At 44.7% G+C, this 13,827-nt stretch overlaps 1 protein-coding gene across 1 annotated transcript in view; it reads right to left on the reverse strand.

Moving 5' to 3' along the window:
- LOC311106756 (myelin transcription factor 1-like protein) overlaps positions 1-13,827 on the reverse strand; it is a gene marked incomplete at both ends in the record, with an annotated part of 45,143 nt that overhangs the window by 23,900 nt on the left and 7,416 nt on the right. Inside the window, 6 exons of the mRNA XM_084149151.1 lie at positions 1,380-1,612; positions 1,918-2,028; positions 5,466-5,556; positions 6,481-6,615; positions 9,355-10,470; positions 11,556-12,055. Of these exons, the coding sequence (XP_084005277.1) occupies positions 1,380-1,612; positions 1,918-2,028; positions 5,466-5,556; positions 6,481-6,615; positions 9,355-10,470; positions 11,556-12,055 (2,186 nt within the window). The remainder of the gene's footprint in view (positions 1-1,379; positions 1,613-1,917; positions 2,029-5,465; positions 5,557-6,480; positions 6,616-9,354; positions 10,471-11,555; positions 12,056-13,827) is intronic.

Raw genomic sequence — 13,827 nt, forward strand, 5'->3', positions numbered from 1 at the left:
AGATAGATAGATAGATAGATAGATAGATAGATAGATAGATAGATAGATAGGTAGGTAGGTAGGTAGGTAGGTAGGTAGGTAGGTAGGTAGGTAGGTAGGTAGTTAGGTAGGTAGGTAGGTAGGTAGGTAGGTAGGTAGGTAGGTAGGTAGGTAGGTAGGTAGGTAGATAGATAGATAGATAGATAGATAGATAGATAGATAGATAGATAGATAGATAGATAGATAGATAGATAGATAGATAGATAGATAGATAGATAGATAGATAGATAGATAGATAGATAGATAGATAGATAGATAGATAGATAGATAGATAGATAGATAGATAGATAGATAGATAGATAGATAGATAGATAGATAGATAGATAGATAGATAGATAGATAGATAGATAGATAGATAGATAGATAGATAGATAGATAGATAGATAGATAGATAGATAGATAGATAGATAGATAGATAGATAGATAGATAGATAGATAGATAGATAGATAAATAAATAAATAGATAGATAGATAGATAGATAGATAGATAGATAGATAGATAGATAGATAGATAGATAGATAGATAGATAGATAGATAGATAGATAGATAGATAGATAGATAGATAGATAGATAGATAGATAGATAGATAGATAGATAGATAGATAGATAGATAGATAGATAGATAGATAGATAGATAGATAGATAGATAGATAGATAGATAGATAGATAAATAGATAGATAGATAGATAGATAATTACTAACACCTACAGGGAAGTCTTTCAATGGAAGGTTTGCTCCATGGTGAATGCTGTGTGAGAGCAAATGAGTGTGCTCCTGGTTGGAGAAAGAGGAGAGGGCGACAGAGATGGAGAGCGCGAGGAGAGAGCTAGAGGGAGAGAGAGAGCGCAAGCAAGAGGGATGGGAGTGGTGTGAATATGGTCTTGGCAGTAAGGGCTTGCAGGCAGCAGAGTGTGTGAGTGAGCGGGGAAAGCAGAAGCCTTCCTGCATCACTCCACACTGCAGCGAGCTGAGGCAAAGAGCGTGAGAGAAAAACCTTCCAACCAGCAGCTCGAAAATCTATCAAAGAAATGGGTTATGTTCTATGTTCATCTCCAATCCAGATTGTGGTTGTTCACTCTTGTTGTGAACTATGCAATATCAAATTTATGGAAATAAAATATAGCCCCCAAAATTGGTTTTAGGCATGCACATGTATTTCAGTAGTTAATTTGCATTGTATATGTGTAGAGTATAGCTTCTGTAGAGTGTACCACTGTTCAACATATTTACATCATTGTCTAAGCACAGATCTAGAATCTGGGAATAATGTGTGTGTGTGTCCCAACATGCATGCGTGCATACGTGCATGTGTCAGAGTGCACAAGCAGTCATTCCCTACCGTCATATCCCTTGGGTGAAGTGTCCATGTCCCGTCCGTGGGGCTTGGGGGCCAGGCCTGTCTTCCCCCCACTGTAGACGTGGTGCTGGCTGTCGTAGCCTTGGCCGTAGTCGAAGCTAGTCTTGGAGTACTTCTCCAGCTCCTTGGCTAGGTTGGAGCGCGGCGTGCTGGTGGAGACGTTATTTTTGTAACCGTACTGTGGGATCTCCAGCTGTTTCACAAAGCACATTGGCCTGGAAGATAACCATGGACAGGGGGGGACGTGTTTGTGTACACGCGGTGAGAGTGGTCTGACTGTCTGACTGAATGGTGTATGTCCTCACTGGACCACTAGGGGGACTTCATTTGTAAGAGCATGAATCATAAGCGCTACTACGGTAGGCATTCTATTGTGCTTTCTACATCTATATGAGGTAGGATTTGAAAGCAGAGAGAGTGATGGAGGTCAGAGTTTACATTCACGGCTACAGGGAATGCACTGGGATGAGCAGAGAGGTTGGGGGAGTGGTGGTCATGTGATGAGGGTGTGAGTGAGTACCTCAGCACACGATCTGAAGCCTGGCTGGACTTGGGGCCCCCGTCACATGGGATGTGCTTCTCCTGGACTTTAACCATCTTCTCTGCAGCGGCGATGGGGCACCCCGAGAGACTGCAAAAGCATTCACACAATGGAGTGAGGCCTAATTAGCCAGAACACACTCACACACGCACACAAGCACACACACACACCCCACTTGCACAGACACGTAATCCCCCCCACCCACACACACACATGCCTACACAGTCTGCCTCACCGATAACAGACACATCCTATCAATCAACTAAATTTGGCTTTGATTTAAACAGCATTGCAAATTTTTAGCTATAAAATGGGGCTCCACGTATGAATTATGTATTTCCTATGGCCTAGTTCTTTATTGCAAAGCCGGAGCTTTGCAGATACATATTATTGGCTGCCTGGGCATGAGGGGCTGCTGAGCTTCAGAGAGCTCCCCTCAGCTAGATACTGCAGTCCTTTCAGAGGCATTCTGGGTAGGTTCAATTGGGAGAACTGATTCACCACCATGCCAGCTTCTGTACTCCCTCCTCGCCTCCTCTCCTCCTCCTCTCCTCCTCCTCTCCTCCTCTCCTCCTCTACCACCTCTCCTCCTCCTCTCCTCCTCCTCTCCTCCTCTACCACCTCTCCTCCTCCTCTCCTCCTCTCCTCCTCTACCACCTCTCCTCCTCCTCTCCTCCTCCTCGCCTCCTCTCCTCCTCCTCTCCTCCTCCTCTCCTCCTCTCCTCCTCTACCACCTCTTCTCCTCCTCTCCTCCTCCTCTCCTCCTCTCCTCCTCTACCACCTCTCCTCCTCCTCTCCTCCTCTACCACCTCTCCTCCTCCTCTCCTCCTCCTCGCCTCCTCTCCTCCTCCTCGCCTCCTCTCCTCCTCCTCGCCTTCTCTCCCCCTCCTCGCCTCCTCTCCCCCCCCACCTCTCTTTCTCTTCCCTCTCCTCCTCACCTCCTCTCTTCCTCTACCCCCACACTCTCACATAGAAACCAGTCACTCTCACATACAAACCAGTCACTCTCACAGACAAACCAGTTACTCTCACATAGAAACCAACCACGCTCACATACAAACCAGTCACTCTCATATAGAAACCAGTCACTCTCATATATAAACCAGTCACTCTCACATACAAACCAGTCACTCTCACATACAAACCAGTCACTCTCACATAGAAACCAGTCACTCTCACATACAAACCAGTCACTCTCACATACAAACCAGTCACTCTCACATATAAACCAGTCACTCTCACATACAAACCAGTCACTCTCACATACAAACCAGTCACTCTCATATAGAAACCAGTCACTCTCACATACAAACCAGTCACTCTCATATAGAAACCAGTCACTCTCACATACAAACCAGTCACTCTCATATAGAAACCAGTCACTCTCACATACAAACCAGTCACTCTCATATAGAAACCAGTCACTCTCACATACAAACCAGTCACTCTCATATAGAAACCAGTCACTCTCACATACAAACCAGTCACTCTCACATACAAACCAGTCACTCTCACATACAAACCAGTCACTCTCACAAACAAACTGGCACTGCTTTTGTGTGAGAGATGATTGTGGTCTCGGGGCCCTCTCCTAATCGTTTCATATCCATGCGATAAATAAAACATTGATACAGCCAGCCCCGGAACACACACACGCTCACATACAGACACACGCAGATTTCAAAGTGGCGAGGACCGTGTGTCAAACTGACAGGACTGCTGTCAGTATCGTCGAGTTTCCATGACAACAGCGAGGAGGAGAGAAAGGAGAGACACAAAAGCTAGAGAATTCTCGGTCTTTTTTTCCTCCGTCTTGCTATGCACTGCTCCCCAACACTACTAATGACTACACAGTGTGTCTGCCAGTCCCAAAGGAGGTGTTCTATATAACATCGCCTTCAGCAACTGGGGAAGGTGAGGGAGGTGTGTGTGTGTGTGTGTGCATTGTCTATTCATAGTGTATGCATCGTGTGTGTTGTTGTCTGTGTACCTATATACAGTATGTACAGAACGTTGACTAACTAACTTGTTGGAAAGGCGGCATCCTATGACATTTACATTTATATTTACATTTACGTAATTTAGCAGACGCTCTTATCCAGAGCGACTTACAGGAGCAATTAGGGTTAAGTGCCTTGCTTAAGGGCACATCGACAGATTTTTCACCTAGTCGGCTCGGGGATTAGAACCAGCGACCTTTCGGTTACTGGCACAACGCTCTTACCCACTAAGCTACCTGCCGCACCGGTGCCTCGTTGAAACTCACTGAGCTCTTCAGTAAGGCTGTTCTACTGCCAATGTTTTGTCTATGGCGATTGCATGGCTGTGTGCTGGATTTTATATACCTGTCAGCAACGGGTGTGGCTGAAATAGCCGAATCCACTAATTTGAAGAGGTGTCCATAGTGTATATAGAGTAGGTATAGGTGTGTGTTTGTTTGTGTGGCGCTGTTTGAAGAATGTAGTCATCTTAGCATCCTCCAGGCTTTGTGCTGCTGTACTGGGAGACAGTGGCTCAGCCTCTAAACACACTTTTTTTTTTGTTTTTTGTTTTTTGTTTAGGGGGTAGATCAGCTTAATATTGTAACTTCCATCAATATAATTGTCTGCATCGCTTCCAATCCCCCATGTTTTTTATAAATATACTCCCCTTTATTACTTTTCAACCCCGCCATCCTTTCCCTACTTGGGGTAAATTAGTGAACAACAATGCTTAGGCCTCTACTTCCAGCTTATACTTACTATCTACAATTTATGGACACAGTCAATTTTACAATAATTATATTTTGTTTGTTTTTTCTCCTGAACTTCTTCTACTCTCAACCTCTCCGATCATTTTCATGATGTCCATCCGGTTTGCTTCTATATGCCATATCTTTCTAACTGTGCTCTTTCCCAAAAGCTCCCAACATACAACCTATATACTTATTATGGACACAGTATGCATACAATATTAGTTATCTTGTTATTATTTGTTGTTAGTTGTTATTAGTCCCATCCTTCAACTCCATTCAACACCTCCCATCTATCTCTTAACACCATCCATATAGGATTTCTATTTGCCATATATATTTCAACTTTACTGTGATGTTTTACAAAAGTTCTGAACCTTTCCATTCTCATTGTTTCTACAGATTGTGAATTAAAAATAAAAAAAATTGCTAAAAGTATTATTATATTATTGATCGATTGACTATGACTTTTCAGATCACCCAGTAATGCTATCTGCAAGGTTAGCTCCAGGTAAATATTGCAATCATTTAGCCATTCCTGGACCTGTGTCCAAAAACAAGCTACAAATGGACAGAAACACACTTAGCTACAAACAATAGTTTCCTGACCCTGAGATACACCGTTAGCAAGTGACTATGACACCCCCACATATTCCTATTTCTAACTTTTTTGCTCTCTCTTACATCCTGAACAAAGAGAACAAACAACACATCTGACTATAAAACTAGCCATTCCACTATTTTATTTATTATTTTCTCTCCCAGTGCATGCCCTGCCTGGTTGCCAGCCACTCACCTGCGGTGGGAGTTCCTGTTGCTATTGACATGGCCACGCCCCGAGCAGCCAGGAGTAGGGCACTTTAGAACATTTTCATACATTGCAAGAACTTAGGACAGACAGGGAGAGGTGAGAGAGACAGCGAGGTGTTAGGAGCACCCTGAGTCAGTGGTTATTGTCCAATTATAATTTGTTAGTGAGCAGAAAAAGTGTCATGCACTGTTACAGTCAACGGTCATGTTGATGCTCATGCAAGCAGCAGAAAAATAATAGATTGAATCAAGCAGCGTTCAAAGGTAGTCGGCATGTTGTTAGTCATTCTGAAGCATCTTGATGGACCAATCCATAAGAATTGAAAATGGTATCTAGGCAGACATTTGCTGTGATATTTAATTTACATATGACATATTATAAACTGGGTAGTTCGAGCCCTGAATGCTGATTGGCTGACGGACGTGGTACATCAGACCGTATACCACGGGTATGACAAAACATGTATTTTTACTGCTCTAATTACGTTGGTAACCAGTTTATAATAGCAATAAGGCACCTCGGGTGTTTGTGATATGTGGACAATATACCACAGCTAAGGGCAGAGTTGCGTTGTGCCTAAGAACAGTCCTTAGCCGTGGTATATTGGCCATATACCACACCTCCTCGGGCCTTAATGCTTAAGTATATATTTCCTTTACAGAAGCAGGAATAGAGGTACGTCTGGTAAACATAAGTAGTCTCACAAAGAGATGTCAATTATTTTATGTATATGATCTATAGAGGAGACATTACTTTGCATGCAGGCATGGACATCGATCAAGCAGGGTGAACGCAAAAAAAGAGAGAGCACTCCCATGCTGATCGGAGGACGACCTCACGTGTCAAACCAACACAAGAACCACATCAGGGCATTTGGTGAAAAAGAGGTACCCAGAAAATCAAAATAAAATTTGAAAAATGTTGTTACACATGGGAGGGCAACAAACAGTCTAGATGCCCCCAAGCACAGTCAGTACAGGATGTAGTGAGCGGGACTTACTCTCTGGTGGCACCCTGTCCTTGTGGGGGCAGCCTGACAGGCTCCTGTGGTGGGGGTAGAGACCCGTGACGTGGCCTGTCCCGTCGCAGCCCGGGGTCGGACACTTACTCTCCTTCTTGTCCCCCCTTGAGGAATCTACCAAGGAGAAAAAGTCATCTCTCTATCTAGGTTGGCATTCTATCCTGGTTACTACAGCATGCCACCCCTATTACACTGTTGTTTACCTAACTCCATTTAGAGTGTCATAAATTCATATTGTTTTTTAAATGTTATTTTACTAGGCAAGTCAGTTAAGAACAAATTCTTATTGACAATGACGGCCTACACCGGCCAAACCCGGACAACGCTGGGCCAATTGTGCACCGCCCTATGGGACTCCCAATCACAGCCGGTTGTGATACAGCCTGGAATCGAACCAGGGGGTCTGTAGTGACACCTCAAGCACTGAGATGCAGTGCCTTAGACTGCTGCGCCACTCGGGAGCCAACGATATTATATTATTTTTACGATATTATCCCCACAAATTTGCCCTTGCAGTTAGAGGGGGACGGTAAGAAACACAGACTATAGTCACACCTGATTTATCAGTTTATCATGGCAATGCATGTTCCCCCCACATTCCCCCCACGCTCACTGAGGAAAATCTGTGCAATTGCTCAATCCCAATGTCCCAGAAATGCAATTTCATATTTCATTAAAAATGTACACTTGCTGTAGAGATAACACAGAATGACTAAGCCTGTGTGAAACTGGCTTATCAGCAGTTCTCCCATATGTGTATCTGGGGCCTTGCTATCGCCACCATCTCCACCAATCCTCAATGGTGCCCCCAAGGACATGGAACAATCCCAACTACGTTGAGCAGAGGCAGTGTGTATGAGCATTGTCTCTGTGCGTCACAGCTAGATGGGCTTTGTTCAGAAATACTAATGAATCACAGAGCTATCAATAGTCCTGACCCTATGGCAACATTAGAAAAATTAATTCCCCCACACAAGGCCATAGTCCCTTCCTTTGATGATGAAGACTTTGAATTTGAAATGATAACTTGATGATAGATTATCTAATGTTATTATGGCTGTTGGGAAAAAAATAACTAGCATGTTGCCAGATCTGTAGGGTCTTACCAGAGCCTTGCCAGCTATATGGTCTCCAGACTAAAGTTATACGTAATATTCCTTGAGACCTCCCCACTAGCTTCCTGTGCTAATGGAAGTTAATAACATACCATTACAGTACATATCTGTGATGACCAACGATGGGTGGTCCTTAATAATAGTAATTTTTCCATGCGATTTTTGCATGATTTGACGCCTGCTATTCATCATCCTGTGGCTACTGATGGCAAGACGTTTTTTGGAAGACTACGAGCAATGGGCAGAATTATCTGGAGAAATGACTTCAAATGGCTTTGGATGTCCACTACTTCAGTATAACAGGAACTTAAGTTTCACATATTAGATGCTTAAATAATGCCTGAACATACAGTTCAGTATGGTTACTGAATATAGTATCCTCTTCCCTTCATATGAACAGTGTTAACAACCAAAATAGGCTACTGCATACGCTAATCTGACGTCTCCATTCGTATGGATCGTATAACGTTTATGGAAGATAATTTGATCTTCGGTTCAACCAAACCAAATCAAATGTTATTGGTCGCATACACATATTTAGCAGATATTGTTGCAGGTGTAGCGAAATGCTTGTGTTTCTAGCTCCAACAGTGCAGTAATATCCAACAATACACAACAATACACACCAATCTAAAAGTAAAAGAATGGAATTAATAAATATATAAATATTTGGACGAGCAATGTCAGAGTGGCATTGACTAGAATACAGTAGAATACAGTATATACATATGAAATGAGTAAAACAGTATGTAAACATTATTAAAGTGACTAGTGTGACCAGGGCAGACCAGTAGCTACAGTATTTGACTTTCAGATCGATGTCCTTTGTGTCCTTTGGAATGTCACTCAAAACACAGCGTCTCCGTCCAACGACCATGAACGCCACGTGCCACCACCCCCTCTGATGCTACTGTAATAACCCTGTCGGACATGCTGCCTATTCATCTGCTCTGAAGCTTTCTTATGGGTTAATAACTGCACACACAGAGATGGGATGGCTCACTCCCATGCCTGACAAGTCAAGCCTCTGCATATTGCACGCCATACTATTTTAACAACATAAGTTTGTAGCCAATGCTGCTGCTGCTGCTGCCACTGCAATATGCAGCGTGGAGACCGTGGAGACCAGCCGGGGGAAACGTTTCTGTCCAGGGAAGAGCTGAACTACTGGGCAGGGGTCAAGGTTTCTGTCCAGGGAAGAGCTGAACTACTGGGCAGGGGTCAAGGTTTCTGTCCAGGGAAGAGCTGAACTACTGGGCAGGGGTCAAGGTTTCTGTCCAGGGAAGAGCTGAACTACTGGGCAGGGGTCAAGGTTTCTGTCCAGGGAAGAGCTGAACTACTGGGCAGGGGTCAAGGTTTCTGTCCAGGGAAGAGCTGAACTACTGGGCAGGGGTCAAGGTTTCTGTCCAGGGAAGAGCTGAACTACTGGGCAGGGGTCAAGCAAACATCCAATGTTATTAGATCCATGGGCGAAATAAGATATCCGAGTTATTCAGCTTGATGTTACATAATTCTGTTACTGTGGGCCCTATTGGCGACTGTTGAAACATATTATCAGCAGGGGCTGATAGCCTAAGTCTTTAAGAGTTAATTTAATATAAAGGCTACATACATTGACTGAAATGCTGTTGCCACTGAGTGCATCGTCAATACTGTACACATCAGAGTGAAGATACTAGCTGACATAGGGGCTATTGGGTGAATAGGGTGAGTGTTGAGAGTTTCAGGAAGTGGTTACCTTTAGGGTAGTATGCTCTCTTTGACCCATCGTGGTGCATTCTGGACTTGCGCTCCTCTGCCCCGCTGCTCTGACGGGGGCTGTGCTCGCCGTGGCCGCGGTGGTGGTGATGATGATTGTCCCTCCGGGCCACCGTATGATGTCCCATGCGGTCCCTCATGACCTTGGCTCGCTCCGACTCCATGGCAATGGCCTTCTCCAGCAGGGACAGGTTGCCTTTGGTCATGTCGAAGGCCTCTTCCGAGCGGTCCGAGGCCACCGACGTGGTGTCCTCATCCCGGTCCTGGTGGCAGCTGGCCGAGTAGCCCGTCCTGGAGGCCGGGCTCAACTGCTCCTCCAGCTTCATCAGGTTGACCATGTCTGAGTAGCTGCGCTCCAGGGACCCACGCTCATCTGGCTGCTGGCCCTGCTGCTGGCCCTGCTGGCAGTTCTCGTACCTGGGCAGGTGGTGGGCCTGGGGCTGGTGCTGAGCCTGATGGTGCTGGTGGTCGGTTTGGTGCAGCAGGTGGTGGTGGGGCTGGTAGTGCTGCAGGCCCGGGTGTCCAGGGCGGTCAGATGGAGACGTCTCATTCAGCTTGCGGGCCAGGTCAAAGCACTGGTTCCTCAGACACTCCAGGCTGTTGAGACACACCTCCTCTTCGCTCTCCTCAGCCTGACCCCTGACCCCATGATGGTGGGGCCGCTCGTTGGGATGCCCGCCGTCCTCCACCCCTTCTAGGCAGCCGTCGTCAGGCAGCACGGCACCGTGGCCCTGTGCCAACAGCTTAAGCGAATCCACTGTCTCCCTGACCACGTCACTGTCCAGGTCCACGCTCAGCTTGCCCTTCCTGCCCCCGCCGCGCTCGCTACCCTCATCATCGTCATCATCGTCCTCGCCGGCGCTGTTGGAGGAGTTGCTGTTCATCTCTGACTCGGTCATGGCCTGGTAGGCGGCGTCCTCTGCGATCTTCCCCAGATTGAGAAGGGACTTGGCCACCAGCTCATCGTAGTTTTCATACTCTTCCCCATTAGGGCCGACGTTAGGGCCGGGGCCGCTGTTGTTGTTGCTGTTGCTGTTGTTGTCCTTCTGTCCCATCGGGTGATGCTTTGATTGTCCACTATTTTTGTAGCGGTTCCCTGTGGTCATGAAAGGAAGGATAGACCTTTCAGCCCTTACTATAGTTGGATAGATGAAGAACAAGCCCATCATAGTTTAATTCTTTGGGATATTAATATGAAATTCAACATCTTTCAAAAACATTCAGTCTACTTAGATTCTGATCTGCCTTTGATCTGCCAGTTCTCAGATTTTTACTATCAAGCCCTTCAATGTATTACTTACTGGTTTGGATATTAATCATCACATTAAATGGACTATGTTTGCATTAATAGTTTGATGTTGTAGATCATATATTTGGCCAGTCATTGCCAGTATAAAATCCTTTAAATAAAACCTGTAAAAGTCAAATCCAACGTATCTAGTACAACTAATAAACCAAATGCCTTTTAATTAATCAATTTAAATGTATTTACTATTCAACTAATCATGGATCATGAGTCACTGTGGTTATTTACAAAAACATATAAGCCAGAGCTCCTGAGAACCATGTGATTCCCTCTCCTAATAAGTTTCAGTGTTGATTTAAGGGACAGCGGCATATGAGACCGTGGGAGGGAATGTAAGAGGCGTATGAGGTGTGCTGATTCGGGAGCACGAAATGTCCCCGGGAGAAGGCATTTCCACTGGAGGGGGGGGGGGGGTTAATAACTCTGAGAGCTCCTCTCTCGATAGCTCTTGAAGGCACTGTCAAAAACGATTGAGGACAAGGGAGAGAGGGAGAGACAGAGAAAGAGAGGGCTGATGGAGGGAGAGCAGGCGCATCTGGTGCACCGGAGGTAGAGGACCTCTTATTACACCCCTCCTCCTGAGGACCCTATTGGCCACATGCTCACAGATTGACCATCATGCCTCTCTCCCTCTGCCCAGACAGACCCATTTCACCAATTCTATTCTCTCTGGGGTATTATGCCTCCGTCTCTCCATGATTAGGTACGGCTCTCACTTGCCACATCAAAGGTGCATCACTTTGATTAGAAGTATATCTTTGATTCAGGGACCTCATTTCTAGTGGCAGCTTATTAGCGTAGCAAATAACTCCCAGTTCCACCCAACTCTATCACCCCCTCTTATTTCCCCAGAAACATTGGAAATATGCACTCACCTGGCTCATGGTGACTCTGGTGCTCTTCTTCTTCTTCCTCCTCATGTTCATCTTCATCGCCCTCATCCTCCTGTTCCTCTTCCTCTTGCTCCTCCTCTTCCTCTTGCTCTTCATCATCCCCATCCTCTGCTTCCTCGTCTTCCTCTATCCCTTCCTCTACCTGTTCTACCTCTACTGGCCCTACTACTTCAATCTCCCTCTCCACCTCTTCCTCCTCCTCTTCCTCCTCTTCCCCTTCCTCCTCGTCATCCTCCTCGTTATCCTCCGAAAATCCTTCCTCCTCTATCTCCTCTTCCTCTTCCTCCTGGATCTCCCCCTCTACCTCCCCCTGCTCCTTCTCCTCCCCCTCGTCCATGGGTTCAGGTTCATAGGAGGGGAAGATGGCAGCAGGGTCCTCCTCTAGGTCGGGAGGGGTTAAGAAGGGCTTCCTCTTGGGGGCAGGCTCCAGAGGCTGTTTCTCCTGGGTCTTCCTCTTCTTGGCCAGGGGGCAGCCATAGACACTAAATACAAGACATGAGAGGAATAGAGATTTGTTCAATGTCCTTAATGAGATAAATGTTCTATATCTCTAGAGATACAGTGTTATTGCCAGATATAGCCAATCTGGCACAATGTTAATGACTTCTATATCAGCTCAAATCTGGAGGATTCATAATGCAGTCCAACAGCTCAGAGACGACGTCCATCATTGCATAATGTCAACTAAACAAGAATTGAAATACATATTTTCTAACCAACAGGAAAATGAATTCTCTACTTCAATTACATTCCCAAAAGCCACCTCATTTCGAAAACCCAGCAGACTTCGTTTAGAAGACTCAGCCTCCAAAATGTAAAACCAATGCTTATTCAACCAGCCCTCAATTACACAAATCCCATAATAATCATTAGCTGTTGAGAGATTTCACTTTAATTGCTCCAAAACAGCGAATGAAATTATGCATGGTTTTAATGTGGATTTTAGGAATTCAATTACTTTATTTCCATATCTAAGGGCTTATTTATAGTTTGGAAGGGAGAGTTGAAGGTTGCTGTTCTTTATCAATGAGACTAGAGTAGACAGTGATGAGATGCCACAGTTCTTTGTGTGGCTGTAAAATAGTAGTAGTAGCCTGGATTCCACACTCAACATTGCTTCACCATTGTTTCACCATTGTTGAAGTGAAACAAAAGTGAAACAGAGGGATATTCAGTGTGGATTCCAGGCTTAAAAAGTAGGGCCATACCTCAAACACCTGTACAGACAGTGAAGCTATAACAATTACAACTGGTCATAGTGAGATTTAAAACATATTGTCATTGTCACGCCCTGGCTCTGGGGACTCTTAAATGTTGAGCCAGGGTGTGGATTTTTCCTTGTTTAGTTTTCTAGGTTTGTCATTCTAGATCGTGTATTTCTATGTTGGCCAGGGTGGTTCCCAATCAGAGACAGCTGTAGCTCGTTGTCTCTGATTGGGGACCATACTTAGGCAGCCTGTTGGCATGTTACGTTGTGGGATCTTGTTCCGTTTGGTTTGGTGTGGTGTGTATAACCTAGGACTTCACGTATCGTTTGGTTTGTTGTTTTGTTCGTGTGCAGTACGGTAAATAAAATGTACATTTATCAAGCTGCGCCTTGGTCCGAGTCTTCATGTGACGATCGTGACAGTCATCGTCTCTACATAGAGATTATCCAGTCAAACAACCAAACATTGTCCAATGCCTTTCTACTGTATGATGTGTACAGATGTAGGATCTTAATTTGAGCCAGTTTGCTACAGCAGGAACATAATCCTGCAGCAACAGGAAATGTGAATTATTATGTGGATTATAATTAATTAGTGGAACGGTACTCCATTGTCATACTAAAGTAAAAGTTAAAGTAAATGCTATACATCAAATTCCTTATATTAGGCAAACCAGACGGCACAATTTTTAACATTTACGGAAAGACAGGGGCACACTCCAACACTCAGACATAATTTACAAACACTGTATTTGTATTTAGTGAGTCCGCCAGATCAGAGGCAATAGGGACGACAACACATTATATTGATAGCTGCGTAAATTTTGACCACATTGCTGTTATGCCTGAGCATTGGAAATGTAATGAGTATCTTTGGGTGTCAGGGAAAAGGTATGTAGTAAAATGTACATATTTTCATTAGGAATGTAGTGGAGTAAAAGTAAAAGTTGTCAAAAATATAAATAGTAAAGTAAAGTACAGATACCTAAAAAATGACTTAAGTAGTACTTGAAAGTATTTTTACTTAAGTACTTTACACCACTGCTT

The sequence above is a fragment of the Coregonus lavaretus genome (genome assembly GCF_964263955.1).
Source record: "Coregonus lavaretus genome assembly, chromosome: 31".
NCBI classification, from domain to species: Eukaryota; Metazoa; Chordata; class Actinopteri; order Salmoniformes; family Salmonidae; genus Coregonus; species Coregonus lavaretus.